Below are 23,131 nucleotides of genomic sequence, written 5' to 3'. Positions count from 1 at the left end.
AATTTGATAAATGTTGTCAAAATTTGAACTTTAAATGCTTATAAAAAAAAATTGTGCCTATGTATTTTTAATATTTTTCAACTGCTATTAGAACGATATATCAGGAGCCTTATATTAAATTTTCACGCTTTTTTACCCAACAAATAAAAATTTATTGATATTTATAGAAAAAAAACTAAAAAAATTGAAAACTGACAATGTCCGTAAACAGCTCAAAAAGAGTCAAAATATTTTCAACATTTTATGGTGTATAGAAAATGCTAATATAAACATTCAGTGAAATTTTCAAGTATCTACAGTCATTCGTTTTTTAATTACAATAAAATAAGAAAATTGTTACATGAGAAATCGAGTAAATATCAAATGTTGTAAAAATATAAATTTCAGACGCTCATAAAAATTTAATTTAAGTTTCTTCTAGACATTTTTTTTTTGATAAAGGTAGACAAACTTATGAGTAATCTTATATTACATTTTCAAATCTTAGATTTAAAAAGAAAAATTTTTATGAATTCTCATCAAAATAATTTGCTATTTTTCGTGATTTTTCCGTATTTTGTCAAAATTTGAACTTTAAATGCTTATAATTAAAAACTGTGACTAAGGATTTTTAATTTTTTTCATCTGCCTTTGAAACAATAACCTAGGAGCCTTCTATTCAATTTTCAAGCTTTTTTACTCAACAGATAAAATTTTATTGATATTTATAGAAAAAAAAACTAAAAAAATTGAAAACTGACAATGGCCGTAAACAGCTCAAAAAGAGTCAAAATATTTTGTAAATTTTATGGTGTATAGAAAATGCTAATATAAACATTCAGTGAAATTTTCAAGTATCTACAGTCATTCGTTTTTTAATTACAATAAAATAAGAAAATTGTTACATGAGAAATCGAGTAAATATCAAATGTTGTAAAAATATAAATTTCAGACGCTCATAAAAATTTAATTTAAGTTTCTTCTAGACATTTTTTTTTTGATAAAGGTAGACAAACTTATGAGTAATCTTATATTACATTTTCAAATCTTAGATTTAAAAAGAAAAATTTTTATGAATTCTCATCAAAATAATTTGCTATTTTTCGTGATTTTTCCGTATTTTGTCAAAATTTGAACTTTAAATGCTTATAATTAAAAACTGTGACTAAGGATTTTTAATTTTTTTCATCTGCCTTTGAAACAATAACCTAGGAGCCTTCTATTCAATTTTCAAGCTTTTTTACTCAACAGATAAAATTTTATTGATATTTATAGAAAAAAAAACTAAAAAAATTGAAAACTGACAATGGCCGTAAACAGCTCAAAAAGAGTCAAAATATTTTGTAAATTTTATGGTGTATAGAAAATGCTAATATAAACATTCAGTCAAAATTTCATGTCCCTACGGTCATTTGTTTTAGAGTTACACAAAAAACCAAAATCGATTTTCTCGAAAACAGATTTTGCGTAAAAATTCCCGTTTTTCCTTAATTTTTCTTTTGTTTTTCATGTCGCTTGTGAAAACTACTGGGAAATTTTTACTTTTGACCCCCCAAAGTACCAACTAGATTCACTTTCCTATCAGAAAAGTTACTATTGAAGAAAATCCAAGCACTTTTACTGTCCTAAAAGGTGATGACAGACACAAAAATAAAAAAAAAAATAAAGAAAAAATAAAAAAAAAAAACACACATCATTGTAAAATCAATACATTCATCGCTTCGCTCAGAATCTAAAAAATAAAACTATTTTTTTAGTATAATATGCAAGCTTGTTGTTGCATTTAAAGAAAACTTAGGATTTTTCAAGCGCGTGAGTATGGGGCCCAAACGAGGAGTCCAAGACGCGGGGCCAGTGGTGGGGGCAGCGCTCGCTCAAGCCTTAGGATGGCCCTGTATGGTATACAGTTGTATTTAAAATGTCAGCTTTCAACTTTTAGTAAGGAATAAAAAGATGGGTTAAATTAATTTTTACCGAAAATATTGCATTTATTATATCATTATTAATTATTATAATGATAAATATTTATATTATATATTATTGTTATACTTATAATCCATATTGAGTCAGCTACTGAAGATCGGTGTGAATAGGTTGGTTAGCATTGGGCTACGTTCATAAAAAATATTTATGGAATTATGCTTAACTTTTTTCTATAAGTTTTGTTAGAAAAACTTATCTGGAACTTGCATTTACTTTTCAAACTTAATATATGGGTATGATGTATGAATATGACATTTTATGAATTTTATACTGAAAAATAATTTTTAAACTTGGTTTTTTTTTATGTGTAGAATTGTACCATTTGTGGGTTAGATCATCTAACTTAGATTATTTTAGAGAACTTATTTATTTTTTGTACACAAAGAGTCAACGACACATTAAGGGGATTCGATACCGGATTTTATGTTTTTGTCTAACACACAGGTAACATAGTATTTTAGACGTGTTTTTCGCCAAACATACCAATTGATCTAATGAAGCGATAAGACTTCCGAAAACAGATTTGAATTTGTCGTCAAGTCTACTTGAATTTGATTTCCCCCCATTTTTGATATTATATCCCTCAAATTCCTAAAAATGTCATAGGTATTAAAAAAGAGTATTTAAAAATTGTTGTATTTTAATTTTCTGAGAAGTTAAAATCACAAAATCAAAAATGTGAGAAAGTTTATTTCAAGTAGACTTGACGACAAATTCAAATCTGTTTTTAGAATTCTTATCGCTTTATTATATCAATTGGTACGTTTGGCAAAAAAACATCTAAAATACTATGTCACGCGTGATTTAGACAAAAACAGAAAATCACTGTATCGAATCCCCTTGAAAAACCATAAACAAATTTCTCATACACACATTTTTACAATAAGCGTTCACTTCTCTATCCAATTGGAAATAATACACTAGAAACAATTATTTTACCACTAAATTAATAAAGTTATTCAATTTTTGTGTCCTCTTATAAAAAATTTCTATTTGACCATATATTGTGATGTTATATACTGCAATCTTTTCTATTGGTATAATTCAATCATATTAAAAAATAAGATGGATAACTTTTGATTGAATTTGTTCATTATATTATATTAATAATATGTAATATTGGATCCAAGAGATTTTCATCCAAGTATAATTGTACAAATATTTAGTTTTGATTGAGTGTTTTTAGGTATACATCTATAAAAAATTATATATTAAGTCATTATAACTAAAACAAAAATGGGAAAAGTAGGTAACCACTCTGCTGTACAGTAGGAATCAAATTTCATTATTGAGAAGGTACCTAACTATAATGGATGTATTCATACATAAAACGATTTTGAGTAGAGACAGTCTGTCAGCTAATTACCATAAAATATATTCGCGATTTTGACGAAATTGTTAATTTTAAATAAGTATTCCAGATATGGGATGCAGCTAAACTGTTAAATTTAAACAGAATTCAAAGATTCCAACCGATCATTTTGTGCATAATAACTAAAGCCCCTTCTACGCATCCAAGATCCCAACCACATACTTCACACAGACTTACATGAGTTACATATCAAAGCTGTCTCAGAAATGTCCTCAATTATATAGGTAGGTATAAACTATCGTTCATGACTAGAAAGTCACCCTAACCCACTAATCTCAACAATTGACTCAGACCCAATACCTGAAAACCCCCAAAGGAGACTTAAGTGAAGATGGTGTCGTGACCTAAACACTTAATCTTTTATTAAAAAGTAAAAAAAAATATATAGGTATCTATAAAAAATTTAAAAAAAAACGAATATAAAGTGTAACTGCTGGGTTACTTATTTTTTCATGTAACTCGTAACTCGTGTCAGGTTTATTTTTGCACATATTCTTATTGTAAATAAAGTTTTACAGATTGTACCTATATGTATTAAAAAAAAAAATAATAAAAAAAAACATAGTGCTAAAGCATCTTTAATATTTCTGAACGGCTATAATAAAAATGTATTCGAAAAATTATATGTTGACATTTCTCTAATAATAAAATAATAATTATTAAATAATAAAACTAAAAAATACCTATATATAAAAATATGTTAACTGTCTATAAATAGCTACATTATAGTCAACATTTTTTAAATATTTTATTATGTATAGAAAAATATTTATATAAAAATGTGATTTTTTCAAGGATCTACGATTATTCCTTTTTTGAAACGAATGTTATTCGATTATTTTGAAAAAATATTGTGAATTTTCAATTTTGATCTCTATATAGAACCACTGTAAAAATGTTTTTAACACATACACGAAAAAAACATATATCGTTTTAAAATCATGGCTCTATTCAGAATATAAAATTTGTAATTGTGTCATTAAATATAAAAAATAATAATTTTTTTACAAAATTTGAATTTCTTTATTTTTATATATTTTGATCACATGCATTATCATATTACATAATCCAATTGTTAATTTGGAATTGAAATAGGTATTTGTATATAGGAACACAGCCATCGACGGTAAAAAAACATATATATTGAAAATAATAGATAACTAACATTATTTCGGAGAATGGTTGCAAGAAAGTTATATCTAAAACAACTAAAATTATCAATTAGTTTGTGAATAAATATTTATTATAATATATACATTTATTTTTATATCTATCACACGAGACTAGGAATGAAAATAATATTTTTTTCTTTACAAAAATTACACATTTCAATTTGTCCATAATTTGACATTATTTTTTTGTAGTTAACAAATTATGTTTTGATAATTTTCAAAAAAATGATAAATTGGTAAAATGATATTACAATAATTTATACATGGTTACAAATATTATAAAATATTTTATAAAATTAACTGGGTTAAAATGATTTTTACATTTAAATAACACACATTTGAAATTGATTGAATTTTTAGTCCAAATTCAAACAAATTACACTTTATGTTTACGAGTTGTAAAATGATTAAAAAAGAATATTGTAATAATGAGTACAAATTAAAACATAGGTATTCATTTGTCAAATGTGACTAAAATAACTAAAGTTATTATTATTCATAGGCGATAGTTATGTAATATATAATTGATAGTTTGTATATCATATGTATTGTATTTAATTTTAACTTGTTTTTACTTAAAACTCATATTATTATTACTATTAAAAATTATATTTAAATTTAAGAATAAAAATCTTTTTAAATTAACATAATATTGCTTTGGCTTATTGGATTTTTAAAAGTTTATACATTTAAATCAGCCATCATTTTTCTAAAGTCTGCAAGCGTATTGTAATCTGGATCCGCATCAATATCTGCAAAATCCTGATTGGAATCAGATTTTACAAATGTTGGATTGTACCGGCTCAATGACAATGGACAAGGTAGTAGTTCTGGCATTACTGAATGGTGTGTTATTAACGCGGTTAGCGTTGTGAATTCTTTCGTAAAACCCTGTTAAAATTTTTTCAATTTAGTCAAAAACTTTTTTCTTTACAATAAAATTTGTATAAACTAAACCTTAATTTTAAACCCTTTGTTCGTTCTGAGTATTAGATAATGCGCGATTCCTAGAGGATGAAATTCTTGAGGTACTCTTAACGACAGTGCAAAACATCCTGGTTTAGTGGTACTTTCACGAACCATAAAAGCTCCTACTGGTTCTTGTCCCAAAACTTCTAATGTTATTTCTCTAAAATACATTCACACGAATAAGATTAATATGATATTTTAAAGTTATAATATATTTTTTAAGTGATTGTAATCATTTATTACCTTGGAATTCCCGCTTGAAACCAAGGGGCTTTTTTTAATTCACATTCTTCTGGTTTGTCTAGAAGACTATCTGATCGTTCTGGCAAAGGTGGAGGAGTTGGAGTTTTGTCCATAACGTTTGAAATCAAATTATTTTTAAGTTTGATATTTGAAGGTGAGTCCGGTGATCGTGCACTGCATTGAGTTAATCTATTCAATTGATAACGAGTTTAATAACGGTAAATATATTTGAAAAATAGTCATTACCTATTATCTTTTAATTTTTCCTGAGAAGATTCAGGTGTACTGCAATCGTCACTATTAGTAGACGGCGAGCTTGATACAGATGAGCTACAAACTAGTGGATACCAGTCTTCGTTAGAACAGTTGTTGTGTACGGATAGACCCATGGCTAAACGTTTTATTAATGGGGGTTTTTCCAACATACGCTTGTATGTATTTAAATCAGGACTGTCGTCACTACTAGTTGGTGTAGAAAATTGTCCTGGCGTGAGATCTAAGCCTTTGCTATGGTCAAATGGACGTACACCTGGTAGGGTGGTAGGTGGAGTTGGTTTAGGAGTTTCAATGAGCTTCTTCGACAAAGGAGAGCCACTTTGGATTCGTTGTACATTTAATTTATCGTTTAATTTCATCTGTAAAATATTTGCAACTCAATTTTTTTATTCATATATATTTAACGATTTTAGTTGAATTTTGAACTTACCCAAGATGTATTATTCAAATTAGTTTTTGGCGAGTTCGTCACCGATCGTCTTTCCAGCTCCAGTTGGGCAGCATACGCCATTCTAAACGCATTTCCCACAATAGAATTTAATCCCTCAGCCTGAAAATTAAATAATAGGTTGGTTATTAATATAATTTCCTGCTACGACAAATTAGCAAAATATGTGTAACCTAGGTATTGACGTATACTACGTATTTTATTAATTAGTATTATTGACACTTAATAATATTCCAAGGACCTTTGGCTATAAAATGTTATTAGGGTATGATGTGTCAATATCTTACAATATCTTATCTTGTCAATATCTTAAACATCGAAAAATGTCACATTGATAACTGATAAGTTTTAAGGTTAGGTTAACCAAGGTTGATTTTGAATTAACTATTAACAATTTAACTTTCGCCACACACCTAAGATTCTCTCGATTTCACATATCTTATTCTACCAAACGTATGTAGTCAAATGTATAACATGTTTACGATTCGTTACTCGTTAGAGATGAAATCGAAAGTGACTATTTCTATACCATCACCAATCTCCGTTCCTTAAAATCGAGTCACGGATTGTTTTAGTATAATAGGTAAAACGCAAAAGATTAGTGTACGTTAATTTATGATAATATTGTATATCTAATATAATGATTGTATATCATCAAACAATTTTTTTTGTAACAGAATTTATAAAAGTATTCATCTTGAAGTAAGTCATCTTGGTTCTTGAACCTAAACACTGCGTGTGGTCTAAGTAAAACGAAGACAGCGCTATCAAGTATTACCGTATTATATTATTTAAATTATGTAATATGTAACTATATTGTATATACTCCACTCCTGAATTCACTGTATAAAAAATTTAACTATTTTTCAGTAAAAATATTAGATGCATGAATTAATAAACGTATATCCTAGTGGTGCTTCTTTTATAAGTTAGTAATTCACAGAGAGATGAAGGAGAATGCGATAGTCATCAAAGGGGGTTGAAACTGGTTTGTCAGTCTTAGAGAATTCCGTTTGAAAAAATGCGTCTTTCGTTAACGAATAATTGTTAATTCGGTATGTATAGATTCTTTAAAAACCTGGAAACGACATGTTTTGTTTAAAATTATTAAATTAAAATATAAATACAATCACGACTTTTGGCAAATTAAATATTGATTATTTCAGTATAAGATTGATTGAATAAGATGTGTAACTATATAAAATTATGATGCAACTTATTACGATCTATAGATAATAACGACATAGGTACGAGAATATCATAAATTGAGCTTATTATTTCTACGTTGAACCTAATATTGTTTTATAATATTCCCAAATATGAGATTCTACGGGACAAGAAAGAAATTCAATCTGTATTATGGTACTAAATGGCTTTCTGTAGGTACTCCTAAGGGTTCTATAGTCTTCTATAGTCATTCGAGGCTTTGTATAACGCGTAAGCCGATTTATATACGAGCAATATTTTGATACGGATCATTTAAAATCTTTATGATTGAACGAGTAATCTCTTTTTAACGTATTCCGTATAGAACTTAGAAATATAAGGAGACATTTTAGGTATCAAATATGGTTTTTTTTTTCTGAATATTCTGCACTATTATATGATTGAAACTTTTTGATTGATAGATAATAAGTAATATTAATAAGTTAACATGGTTTAATAATAACCATTACAAATGTTTATTTTGCTTGTAAAATATATACCTATAGTATTTTTGCCACACAAATTGGATAATTAAATGATTGAACATCAACGAAGTGAATAAAACGGAATTTAAATAATACAACATATTGAATTATATTTTTAAAGGTAATCGGCAAAAAAATCCCCGACCTTAGGAAAAAAAATCCCCAGACTACAATATTACTCGCAACCACATGCAAATGGTTGAACAAATATTTTTTAAACGTTAATTATAGTATCTATAATCACCACATTATTAATATTTAATTACAAATACGTATATTATATTATATCATTTCCGGGGTTGTTCGTGGGGGGATTTTTTTTCCGGGATTCATTTTTAAATCGCCATCTTAGATGTGGCAATTTTTTTTTAATCTGTTGCGTGTCTCTTGGTTGTCGCAATATCGTACACAGATAATTTTTCGTAAATATTTTTTACAAGTTCCAGTACCTATATAATACTGTATAATACCTAAATAATGTACCTCCTAATGCATAATATAAAAAAACACATTTTCATATCCTACGAAATGATAAACGAGTTGATCTGTTGAAGAACCGTTGTTCTGCAGGCCACCTCGCCTCACCGAAACTAGTTTAGTTTTAAACGACAACGGTGAAAAATGTATAAAATATCGATGGAGATATTTTCAAATTCTCAAGAAAATATAAAAAAAAAAAAAAACGACAAAAGACCGGTGCGAATGTTATACCAAAGTGCCGGAGCGGTAGTGCGGAGGTAACGAGATGAATGTGCGGCGCTTTGCCGTTATTACTGCGTGGTGGTGCCGCCACCGCAAAAGAAGCGTGCGCATATTATTATCATAACCAAGTAGGCACTATATAAATATTATAAGTATAACGCGGCCAAAAACTCGCCGTCGTCAATAATAATTTTCGTTTTTGTTTCGGGGGGAACATGCGAATGACAACGTCCGTCCCACTCTGCACCAACGGCACGCACAACAACTGTTTCCCAGTATAAATATTTGCATACTATATAATAAATATGACGTGGGAGGGACACGGCGCGCGGACGTACAGTCGCGGCGGACCGCAAGCGCCGATTGCACACATTCCCCTCCGCCCCTGCACGGCCGACACACTGCTTTACGCGCAACAGTCGTCTCCGCGGACGGTTCACGTTTACATGACTTTTTTTTCTCCGTTTCCCCTCCCCCGCATGACGCCGCCGCGCACGTAATCCTCTTTTTCCACTGCTTCTTCTTCTTATTCTTCTTGTTTTTCTATACAGTTTTATACTTCACTAGTGTCCGACGATGACGACGACCGCGACGGTACGTACGCATAGCGGCCGGTTGGTAGGGCGGCAGTGTGGGTACCGCGCGCAAGACTGCATTCCGTACATATTTCGACGAGAATGTGCTCTGCGGGCGGCTGCGGCGGCGACGACGAAGATGACGGCGGCGAACCACCGACACCGCGCTACCGGGCATCATAGCCGCCGCCGCCGCCGTCGCCGCCGAAGCAGGCGGTGTACACCTACTCTATACGTCCTATGTATAGTGGTTAATGGTTATTGGTTATAACTTGTACCTACAGTTACAAGGGCAGCGAAATCGATGAAAAATAAATGCATTATATTGATTGCGCTTAGATCTGCGCGTGATGTTTCACCACAACGCGTGTCCGAGAAAACTGTAGGTACTATATACACACAAAAGGTGTAGTATACATCTCGTGTGCTATTGTGATGTGTAACTGACCAGGTAAACGGTAATGATATGTGATAAACAGCGGTTTATCAAAATATTTGAAATAACTACAATCATACCTGACCGGCAAACGAAATGATAATATAAAAACGAAGGTAAAAACGTACAAAATATATTATAATAGAAACCTACTAGGCCATTTTTAAGTATAATAGAAAACATTTTTGTATAGAAATCGTTGTTTTTGAATGAAATTTAATTTCTATTCGAAATGGTAATAAAAAAATTATGAACTCAACAATAAATCCGAGTGACAAGTGAAAAAAGTTGCAAATGTAATAACAAAGACAGGCCGTGCTGCATAAACATTAAACATTCATTGTACATTTCACATCACGACTGCATTTATGCTGCAGTGTTAGACTGTTAGCTGTTAGGCGTTTGCTTTTTCTTCTTTACTTTTTCGCTTTTGTTTTCGTGAACACGTTTGTAGTCGACTGCACCACCGCCGGAATGAGATTATTACAATACAATCATTGGACGTCGCCGTCGTGGAGATGATTACAGCTTTTACGTGTGTGTGTGTGTGTGTGTGTGTTTGTGTGTGTGTGTGTGTGTGCGGGCATTGTACCTACACACCATTATTATAATATAATTATTATACCAACACAAATATAAATAATGCGTACACAACACACACCTATAATACGCGTAGTGTAGTGCACTTGCTACTGTTCTGTTCGCCACATTCCCCGCCATAGTCTTGTGGCGGCTGCAATTTTGTTGACCACCGCCGCTTATCTCTTTGCACTATTATTATTATCATTGATTATAAAAACTAGTATTTAATATAAGGTATTATGTACCTATTATACACTCATAATTTGGCCCGAGGTCCCCATTGCCGGGGTGTCCAGGTGCCACCGTTAACGGTTTTTTTGAGAAGGAAAATTGGGTTGCAAGTTTATGACATTGATCCTTCCACCGAACCACACGAATGTGTATATTGCCACCAACGACATCGTATATAATATTGTATCTACATTTGTATAGATTATTATTGCGAATTTGCGCTTTCACAGTTTCACGACATACAGGCCGAACAGACATATTTTTATTTTATATTGCCCACGCAAATTATCAGATGTACCAACTATTTAGTAATAACGGAAACGATAATTCTTAAACACATATTGTACTAGAATACGAGTTACGTGTGTGTGTTGGGACCATGGATATATAAAACAATATGTTAATAATATGTTACATGTAGGTATATGTAATTAAATGTATTATATTTTATATTTATACGTCCATCATGGTAGTATAGGTACTGTATATTTGAACGAGTCACAAAAAAATCATTATATTATTCCTGTAGTGATTTTATATTCGTTTAACGTAATAATTGTATGCGTATATACAATGTGCCTAACACATACACAAAAAATAATATACTTACTTACTATTTGATGTGAAAAAATCTTAAAGTTTTTAGTTTGTAATGTTTGTATAAGTAAAATTTAGCATTAGGTATAATATATCAGAACTGTGTGCCTATAATATATCTGTGCAGCTTCTATAGTTGAGTATATTATATCCAAATATTATTTTCATACAAACATATGGTTCATTAATGGTATCGATAATTGACGATGATGACAATGAATGCCAAGTTGAATATATTTTAATCATTAATAAAATATTATTTTCTTAACATATTGAAGTGCAATTTCTTCAAATTTTAAAGTTTGTTGTGTAAACATAAAATGTATTAAATACAATTTAACTAAAGTAATAGAAAATAATATTTTATATCTTTACATAAATGCAAGTATTTACAGTATGGTCTAGTAAAGAACTGAGTAAAAAAATCATTAAAAATATAAAAAATAAACTCTATAGAAATATTTATTTTAAAATGGAATTCAAAATAACGCTCACTATAATGTTTAGTAGTTATGTCAAATTTGTATTAGATCTCTGGTATTTATAATATAGATTGTTCAGAGAAAGTGATGATTGTGGAGAGTATAATTATTATTTCTCAGATTTGTAATTTAATTTTTGAATAATTTAAAAGGATAGTTATAACATTTAAAAATTGTAATTCGTATTTCGTAGGAAATAGTATAAGTAAGAGCGAAGTTTGTTAGACATCAACTTCAAACATAGACCAAGATAAACTAACAATTTAATCTAGTGATGGATTTTAATTTTTTTATTTTAAACGTCTTTTAAATTTGGTCGTGATTTTGTAAGCTTGATTTAAATGGAAAAATTACAACTACGAGTATACTTCGTCTAAAATGTAGTGTACTCACAGTTGGACTTTTCACAGGTGTCGCCCTAGGCTTTCAACTGTTATGATACCCCCTCCCAAGCCCTAATTTTTTTTTAGTTTGGTTCAAAATTTGCCACCGTACACCCGGGTCTTAGGCTAAATCCGGCCCAAGTAACTACAAAATTCACCGTATAGGTATTTTATGAAATATATTTATATCTATAAATATTTTACTACCTGTTATTAGAACAGAGAAAAATGTTAGGTGGAAACAATTAGGTACAATAATTATTTTAGTGCTAAAATATATTTCCATTATAATATTGAATTAATACTTAATAATGCTTTTTTCATGGTCCTACCATGGTACTTCTGCAGTACCTGTTTTAACTGATCATATAGAAATTTTCTAGTATCCGAAATCATAATTAAATAATAAAGTAGGTATAGTACAAAAGTAGGTGCAACGTTTGATTAATTATCTATATTTTATTTTAATATTTGATACGTATCAGTAGCTCTAAATAACAAGACCAACAGTCTAATAATTTATCTTAATAAGTATACGGTCTATAGAATTTTCTTGCAAATCATTAGTTAATAACTTAATTATGTAAACAAGGCTTGACATGATTAACATTTTATGAAAGGAAACATGTATTTACCAACAGCTGTTATTAATGTGTGTATAGAATAATATATAGAGTCGCTGAGCGCCGTGTCTAATAATACAACTATTAATCTTAAAATAACTAGTTTATTAAATAAAATATACCGACGTCGTTTCAAATTTAAACAAGAATTTTTAGGAACCCATATAATTGTTTTTTACAAAAATGGTTCTTTTGTTATTATGTTAATCTCTGGAAATAAGGATAATATTTTGATTAAAAAACAATAAACTTTAAAAACACTGACTATGACATAAATTTATATATGTATATAAAAAGTAACGTTTTTTTCCTTGTTCGCTATAAACTATAAAACTACTAGACCGTTTTCCATAAAAGTTATATCAATAGATTCCTTGAGATTCGGGGAGGTTTTTCAACCCATATAGGTCGCTATAGCTAGGGTGGCTCACACAGGAATTTAGTTTTGGCTCACGAAAATTTAATGTTTTTTGTTTATATATAGGGTATTGTTATTGGGATGATACAGTTAATAAAATAGTTATTACCTATGATTGGATATAATTTTTTGTATTGTATTATAGTGTGCTATTTAGGGTAATAAAACAATTCTATATAAATATAAAATTGAATAACAGCTGTTATATATTAGAAGTAAAGTGTATGGCTGAAGTTTATATAAGTATTTAAAAAACCCTCGACCGATTTTTACAAAAAAACATTTGACAATATTTAAACCGAAGTAAAATGGAAACGATTGATACATCGATTATAGTAGATAGGCTTTAATATAGATAGTATTAGTCGAGTTAACTATGTCGCATATGCAAATCCACAGTTTTTGACCAATTGGTACCAAACTTCGCACTAATATGGGATCTCGGGCCCAAGTGTATTAGAATAGAATCCACGGCTTACAGTTATTACCTATTTGTATAAAAGGGAAAGTGTATGACTGAGATTTATAAAAACAAAAAATATTATACCGATTCCAGAAATGTTTAGATTTAGATGAAAGATCGAACCAGTTATTTTAGGGTGGATTACCACTTACCAGCTATAAGCCTATAAATAATATTAAAATCATAATCATATATTCATTTATTTCTTATTGTAATTAAAGACGTGGGTGCAACAACCAGACATCCCAATATTATGAAACTGTGCAGGGCAGCCATTTCAAAATTCGTTATCCCATTTATACCCACAGAACATAATTTACGGAATGTAAGAAAATTTGTTCACGTAAGAAATAAATTACTTATTAGTTATTACTATTCGCCGCAGGATTATATCGGTATTATTATTCCCCGGGCAACGACGGGTAATACAGCTCTCTATAATATTATATAATATACCTATGGCTTATAAAATCCTCAATTGTATATTTACAGATAAAATTGAATTCTAAGAGTTTTTATAAATATATATAAATAGGTATTATATATATTATATAAAAAACGATTTTTCCGTATAAATATTTACAATCTTCTGATACCTGAGTATATTTGAATTAAAATACAAAATTATAAGATTAATACATTAACAACTACCTAGCTGTAATATTTTTTTTTTGAACAATTAAGAGAAAAATTCCCTGCCGTTTTATTAGCTTTCAAAGACATTCCCCCTTGTGTGAATTGTAATAAAAATAATATTTAGGGGTGACGTGTGTGTTTTTGGGGGTTCATCACAAAAGAAAATCGTTAAACATGATGTCAAGGCATTCTTTTAATTAAAACTGCATATTATTATGACATACTAGTTTTTTTTGTCCGGAACCTTTGATAGTAATTTATAGTAATCAACTATTATTTATAATAGTATAATGCAGTGTACAATTTAATAATTTAATAATTCTAAACGGACGTTCCATACACAGTTGTAAGTCGATAAGTTGTTTTATTATTTATCAGTTCTCAATTATTATGAAATCTGCAATATATAACAGTATATTATATAGTTGAACAATATTGTGTGTATTTTTTTAATATTTTGCAAAAATTCAAAACTCCTAAGATTTTGACACCGAATATTTCAATCAATTATTGTTAACGGTCACAAATATATACAAGAACCAAATTTTATTTGAATGTAAATTATACCATAGAATCGGTATTTATAGATAAAAGCTACTTTTTTATTATATTGACAATAGCAGCAATACACAGAGATTTGAAGAAATAATAATTTTAAGTTAAAAGTATATTTTGTGTTATACCTTATACAAGTGTGCACCTCCCACCTGTACAACTTATAAATAATTTCTAATTCAAAAAAAATAATAGTGTTATTTAATATACCTACTGTATTTTTTTTAAATTGATAACATTTAATTTTTAAGTATGGACATTAGAAATTATTATTTTTATAATTTATTATTAGGTATCGAAACATGCCACCGGTTTACATAAATCACCATATACCTACACAATTGTTTTTTCTATCCTCCGGGCATTTGGGATTACACTCTTGGAATATTATAATAACATATTACACCCTATACTACAGTAAAACAATCCCTAATAAACCATCTGTTTATACATTTCGAGCTTTTTCGAGGATGTCATAGTTTTTATGCTGCATTTTTTTTTGTTTTATCACCCTTTGCGTTTGATAGTTTTTTCTCATTTCACACAAAAGGCGTGATTATAAAATGTTGCCCGAAGACTGTATTAGAACACAACACACGTTTTTCACAAAATCCAGACATCTATTTCACACAAGTTACATGGCATTGCACTCGAATGCTTCCGGGCGACCAACTGCCGTTTGGTATTTCAGGAAGATACAGGTTTTATGTTGAGGATTTTTTTAAACTACAATGACCTATGTTGACCCTTACCTAGCATTGTGGTGAGCATATGGCAATAGTGTTCTGTCTGACAAGGTGGACAATTATTACCTTTAATTTTACTAGTACAGAAAATAAAAAAAAATGTGAAACTAATTTTTAAAAACTTGTTGGACTAGTCACGTTATGAATACAATTAATATCTTTTTTAATCCAATACTTTTGTAAATTTTAATGGAATTCTGACACTGACGATCAATGATCTATAATATATGGTATATATTATATACCAATATGTATATTGTGCTCCCTCTCTATACATACTTATACCTAGTATTGGAAAATAACGAATTCGATGCTTGCTTATAGTTAATAGTTGTTTGTAAGAGGATGTCAACGCACTATTTTTTTCTCACTCTGACACATATGATGTAACAGGTGAAATTTGTGTTCTGGAAAACAAATCTTGTGTTGTTAGCTTTAATATTAGAGTGAATTGACCAATACAGATGTTAACTTACTGTTAAAAATGTACACTTAATAATATTATCTGTGTTTTTACGATATTTAAATCTTTATGCGATAAAAGGGCATTTTTAAGTTTTAATATTTTACATACATATCTACGCAAAAAAATATGTAAATAACGTTTAATTAAAAAAACAACGTAGAACACAGGTAATGTTCTTAACATTAACTTTGATAATTATAGGTCCATTCACTCTAATATTAATGTTTAAAAAACAAGGTTGGTTCTGCTGAACGGAAAATGTTGCGCATGTGTCAAAAAGTTAAAATAAATAGTGCACTGACAATCTGAAATCCTTCTAAATTAAATGCACATTATTGGAATTTGTATATCATTCGTTTGTTTTTTTTCTATAAAAAAAAATATTGATATAAAATAATGTAAGAACCCTTTTTATTTTTTGAATGGCAGTGTGAAATTTTGCACAAACAGTGATAAATATAAAACAATGTTGTCAATTAAAACGGATGATAGTAAACTCTAGGCGACGCTTAAAGAATGTCGTTAGACGACGATGAGTCAACCAATATGACCATCTGCTTGGGGAATCTGAGTAGCACATCCCCCCGTATTATCATATTACCTAACGAGTGCTTTTTAAATATATTTCTTCTTGATTTGTAATCAAATAACGTACCTACGGTACTTAATCATAGTTATAGACAGATATTATCGAAAGCGGTTGGCCAAGAAAATGGCTTAAGGACAATAATATTGACATTTAGGTGTACCGTCCGTGTATATACTAACATAGTATATATTGGCTGCAGTGCAGTGCTGCACTACGAGAATAAAAAACAAAATATCGTATACTTGATGTAGGTTTTACATTTAAGCGTTTAATTAAACATCTGTATACATTGGATATCGATTTTTATTTTTCCGTGGCGAACGTCGACTATGTATAATATATATATATATATATCATAACTACAGAATTGTTATTTTTGGACGTGAGAAAGAAGTGTTTATATTTCTCTCCCGGCAGCAGTGTACGTATACAATAACTATAGAGTTTGCGAACGCAATAAAAACAACTCTGCCCGCAAAGGCCGTACAAACACAGCGAACACGATTTCAAGAGTTTATCAAATATTGTTTTTGCAATTTGAAAAATTCGTCCGACACAACGGCCGCGGCGAATCTTCCTAAAACGAAATAAAAATTTAAGAAGGATACAAATCAAATGTATCTATGGCGCTTGCGCGGATTATGATATTTGCTCAGCTGTCGTCGCGCGGACGACGTATGTGCCGCATAACACTCATAATATTTGGTACATTATATCCAGCAGGGTGGTCCACCCCCCGTCGTATGCGACGTTAGATGTTTAAATCATATTTTATTATATTAAAACATATATTATATGTCTTGCGGGCTCAGATAACCTCGGCTGGCGCAGGTGATTTACCTGTAACATTTGCACGCTGCCGCAACCGGAACAAGAGAACGACCAACATCCGTCGGTGGGTTTGTGGTGGGTGGTGAGCTTTCGGTACCGTACACCTGTCCAAGCCGGCTGGCAATCCGTCACGCCGCCCATGTCACGCCATGTTCACCCTGTTCCGTCGGTGGTGACGACGCATACGCGACAACTTACGCTGCAGCACATATGACGTACACGCCGCTGCGTCCCCGACGAGATGACGGCGCGACGCACCGGATCTAACGATGTATCGCCACGCACGGCGTATGAATTCACCACGTACACACCCGGACACACACGGCCACACACACGGTCACACAAACACACACGGACGGGGACGAGCGCACACGAGACACCACCGCAGAGACGACGGTGCGTATACCTACTGCTGACATGTCGCGGCGGCTCTCGCGGTGGCAGTTGGGCGCGCGGGCGGGCGGGCAGGCGGGCGGCCGGCCTGTGGGAATCACCTCTCCGGTGGCCGGCAACCGGTTCAGACGTGCGGCGTTCGAAAGGTGCGTTCGTGCCCGGTCCATTCATGCACGCTAAATATTATATCGTTATGCTCACGCGCCATATTATACGTGCGCGATCGCCGGGCCTCGTTCGTTTACACCCCATCGAAAAAGAGTCGTTTATTATTTGTTTTTCGGTTTTCGCCGAACAATAATATTATGATATTTTAGTATTTTTCAGGTTGTCGAAAATCTAATCGACACGCCGCCGCCGCCGCCGCGGATGCGTATAATATTATATTGTTACATCGTTATAACTGAACCTAACCCAACCACGCGTTTTCGAGTAAACGTGATAATGTTAAACTAGCAAAATACCTACGTATTTCGTGAATTTTTGTTTGTATAATAAAGTTATAGCTATGTAAATAGCAGCACAATTCTCATGCAGCAGCGCCATCGTACAGGCATTGTTTTTGTAGCTTCAAGTTTTTAATAGGTCTACAAGATGCGGGCAAAGTTAAACTTAAACACCCATCCAAGCATCATCATATTTTTACCAGGGCCACTGACGACAGTTTTTGAATGAACGAAATCCAACAGTTAAAAAAAAAAATTACGTACCCTTTCGCTGTAATGACGACTACCACGGTCCGCACATCTGCAGCCACTTTTTCTGAGCAGAATAGTTTTAAATGGTTCTATACGGTGTGATATGTTTGTAAAACAGATTTAAATACACATTTTGGCGTAAACGAACATTTTTCTTTATTACATTTGGTGGCCAACGAGATAGGCGGACGAAACGAAAATATTTGAAAAATGTAGAAACTATATGCCCACATCACCGAAACATGTATTTCTGATTTCATTTTTGTGCCGAATTTTATTATTTCTCATTGAAACAACTACAGGGGAGAGCACGTATAGTTATAATAATATATTATGTGTGTTTCGCGCAAAGCCTGCAGCAGTGCAGCTGCAGCCATACGACCGCAGTCTAAAGTGTTTCTGATTTTTTTGCTATATACCTACAACAGACGTACAGTGTACACGAAATAATCGTTTGCTATCTGAATTCGAAGAAATTTTTATTTTCACACGGTTCAAAATGAAATTCTCGTGTTTATACATATAGCACTGCAAGGAACTATATTAGGTACATACAAAATATATTATGCGCGTTAAAGTCATTATACAAAAAAAAAAAATATACATATATAATAAATAAATAAATATATATAAACGTCGGTCTCAGCCTCATATTTTAATATTTTAAGAGCCGGGTGATATCATTGTGTAGGTATTTTATAGTGTTCAATACATATATTAATTAAGTCCATCTGCAGCTGGTGCTGCAGCAACGGAGAAAATTATAATATTATTCTGATACGCTGTGGCGGAAAATGATTAAAACCTGTTTTTTGAATGCTAAATATTGCATGACTAACTAACTAGGTACTCGTTAGCGAATACACGAACAATTTATTTTCCGAAATAAGACTATATTCATAAAATAATCTATGTAATGATGTATAAAATTGCATTGAAAATTACATAGTACTTATACGTTGTACTGCATTTAAATACTTCAGTATCGTAAAATTCGTTTTATTCGGTGTGGTAAATACTTCGACAGTGTTTGTTTTATCGATGCCTGCATTTCCACCTCGGTGTTAATCCGCGAAGATAGCACTATAATAGTATATAGGTTCTTCACGGGTAGTTGGTCGAGGAATGTACACGGTAAGAAATATAGGTCTCATATTATTCCCATGAAATGTTTATTGTACATTGTAGTGTGTTCACTAAATCATTGTTATTAGATGCCTAAAAGTCACAATACGTTTTTTTTGTACACAGACAATGTTATACGGACCGCTTTCAACACGATATATAATCGGTGAATAATCTCGACCCTATTCTTAGTAATCACGTATATTATATTGTGCTAAGACGACTATAATAATATTATGTTTCGTGCTACCAATTCGAATTATTTGCACATCTTAAATGTTTTAAGATCTCATTAACTGATTTAAACACGCAAGTAAATTGTACACAAGAGTTTCTCATCGTCATAATAAAACACCTACCTATACCTATATGTATACATTTCTCTAAATTATCGATTTGATTGGTATTAGGATGAATAGTGATTCTATTTACTATAACCTATTATATATACCACGTTTTTGCGGTCGATGGACCATTTCTGTGTCGCAGGTTTTCATTCAAACGAATCTCTAACGTAATATTATGTCGTATCCGGTATTCATGATGATTTTACTACAGGGATATGTTACATTGGAGTTCAAAACAAGTCTCGTAGGTATTATGGGTGTAACGTCAAATACACCGAAACGCACAAGTTTAAAACACACGTGATATATTAGAGTTGTTATTATCTTTCGTGTTTTTTTTTTAAAAGTAATTTTTTATAACTATATATATATACATTATACACGAAGTGTGCAACACACAAACACACGAAAACACAAACACTTGACGAGTTTTGTACACGCCGGGCTATTATTTAATATATATATTATCATATTATGTATATAATATGTTGTCGGTTCAGCTGTGGCGACCACAAATACCTACGCGGTGAACACGGTCTTTTCATACCGCCGTAAGTATGTGAAGTGTATATTATTGTGTAGGCAACTACATTAACTAGCGATGTCTGGTTGGAAAAAAAAATATACGTATATATGTATAATATAATACATAATATTACTCTCTATCTCTCCCTCACACGCACACACGAACAAGTGTACGTGTAGGTACACACGTTGAACAATAAAATCGTTATCCGGAACGGTATCCGTGAGCGTTTTTTCATGAATGGTTTTTCGTTTAGACGCATTCGTGTTTGGTATGTGCCCGCAACACATAATATTATTATATTATGTACAAGAGGTACCTACCCATATAGTGGACAATGTATACCATTATTGTGGAAAAACTGATGTGAAATTAATGTTGTATGACGCGGTGTGAAAAATAATAATAATAATAATAATACAAATTTATATCGACTCGGGCGGGTAACGCGTTTTGTACACAAAACCGGCGGGTGTGCGGGACTGCGCAGTCACCGCGTTTGGGACGGGACTCGAAACGCTGTAATATATCATATTATTATAGGTAATGCACGATGAATGACGTGTGGTTTCTGTGGTGTGACGTGTTTAAAGGGCGAAATCCTTGGTGAATAAAATATGTTATTGAAGGTACTTGGTCAGATGATCAATAAATTATTGTAGCATTGCCGTTTACCCGCCCCGATCGCCTAGCAATATTTCATCAGCCGTTGTACGGCGGGAAGACAATTTATTTGTACAATCATTGGCGTTTACCTATACTATCGAGAATTCCGAATGGTGACACACAATTTTATTTTACCGAGTGAAATGTATGCGAATGCTCGAGCCCACGTTTGGCTCGTTCTATCGAACAATACAGCTGAGAGAAATGCACCGAAATATTAAATATGCACTTAACTATAATAATTTGTGTACACTGTACTTACCCGATGACGTGAAAGTTTTACTAATTATTACAAATTATATTCGAAAAATGTAGGTACGTAGACAATTTTAATACTTTTTAGTGTTAATAAAGTAGCATGATATTATTAGTCAATAATACATTTACAATTTACAAAACCAATACCAGTACAGTGTTCTAATGTTCTGAATATATTATATATAAATACATAATAATATAAAATATTAGTACATATTATTACATTTCAATCTCAGAACAGCTCTATGTATAGTAATACGCACACAGATTAATAATAAGTTTTATGGAAATCCCAAAATATAATTTAGGGTTATAGATTTTATGTAACCGTTAAGATGCTGAAGTGTTTGATTAAAACTCAAAACAGTCTAACTATACCATAATAATTTAGCATAAAATTAATTAAAGTACTCGGAAAACAAAAACAAGGGCGTCTTGAATGTTTGTAGCGTAAACAGATTGTGTAATTATTTCAAGACTAAATAACTTGACATAATTTAGGATAAAAATGAAGTTAATACCTACTTTAATGTATTTGCATTATCCAATTGTAATGTTTGAGTATTCAATAATAATGTGTACTTGCAACTTTTAAAGTCATGTTATTTAATAATGTGAAAATAAATAGGTATAAATATAAATAATATGCGTGATTTAAATCATTGCTGTTAAAAGTATTATTAACTATTTTAAACACAAAAAAAGTATATATTCCATAATATTACTATGGTACGAATAATTTTGATTTTCAAAGCCTGCTAGCGGTTTTCACGTTGATAACTAGGTTTCCTATTGTTTTTTTTTGTTTAACGATAACGGCAATATAATGAGTAATGCCGATTGCTGAGTTGCAGAAATACATGGATTAATTTAATGGTTCACTAAAATTGAATGTACCAATCATAAGCTACTAAATCATGTTTGATGACTATTATTAGCTCACTGTTGATTCATTAAATGTTTAGTGATCGTTTATGTGGCACAACATGAGTATTTATAATATTAAATATTATCTATCCGAAGGATCATTCAACAACTTTAAGACATCTACTAATGAAATCATCCTAATCACATTTCAACAGTGGACAGAGTTTGTTGTTTCCGGTAATATTTATTTATTTTGTTTGTAGTTTAGTAGATTTTAAAAATTGGTTAGGGCTGTCTACCAGAATATCAATTATTTTGGTTAATTTGAGTTAGACTTATAGTAACTGTATTAATAATACGCTTTTAAACAATTTACGATATTGTTGTACATTATATTTAAACACATATTATTAGCGTGATTAGCGTGTGAAATGCTAGTTCTTTAGGAAAAAAAAACAAAATTACGTATACAACATCAAAGTTTATCATACTATTTAATAGCAACATCGAATTCAAATACTCTTATCGTACTCAATTGCATTGTATTAACGACCTCGGCGATTAGATTACGTTTGATCGAATTACGATTTATAATACGTTAAGGTGAAGGTAAAATCGTAAATGTCCACGGTAGTCGTGAGGTGGTGGGTTGTTTTTTATGTTGCCGATGAAATTTGATATTACCTACGGTGTGTAACAGAGGCCGTACAACTACTGGTGTTTTTATTTTCCAAAGAACGGCTATTGAGTCGACGCGTTTCAAAATGCTTCTGGTCATTCAAGTCATTCGTCTACACAATTAC

At 31.2% G+C, this 23,131-nt stretch overlaps 1 protein-coding gene across 2 annotated transcripts in view; it reads right to left on the bottom strand.

The window, feature by feature from the left end:
* Positions 1-4,555: 4,555 nt before the first annotated feature.
* The window catches only part of LOC132949741 (EGFR adapter protein-like), a 180,961-nt gene continuing 162,385 nt past the window's right edge, over positions 4,556-23,131 (bottom strand). For both annotated transcript variants that reach the window (XM_061020786.1, XM_061020787.1), the window contains exons 5-9: positions 6,425-6,544; positions 5,965-6,353; positions 5,719-5,907; positions 5,464-5,635; positions 4,556-5,397 (exon numbers count right to left, since the gene is read on the bottom strand). In XM_061020786.1, the coding sequence (XP_060876769.1) occupies positions 5,188-5,397; positions 5,464-5,635; positions 5,719-5,907; positions 5,965-6,353; positions 6,425-6,544 (1,080 nt within the window). In that variant the 3' untranslated portion in view covers positions 4,556-5,187. The remainder of the gene's footprint in view (positions 5,398-5,463; positions 5,636-5,718; positions 5,908-5,964; positions 6,354-6,424; positions 6,545-23,131) is intronic.

The sequence above is a fragment of the Metopolophium dirhodum genome, chromosome 7, assembly GCF_019925205.1.
Source record: "Metopolophium dirhodum isolate CAU chromosome 7, ASM1992520v1, whole genome shotgun sequence".
In the NCBI taxonomy this organism is placed as follows: domain Eukaryota; kingdom Metazoa; phylum Arthropoda; class Insecta; order Hemiptera; family Aphididae; genus Metopolophium; species Metopolophium dirhodum.
The sequence above is the reverse complement of the archived record's forward strand: the minus strand, read 5'-3'. Positions and strand labels throughout refer to the sequence as shown.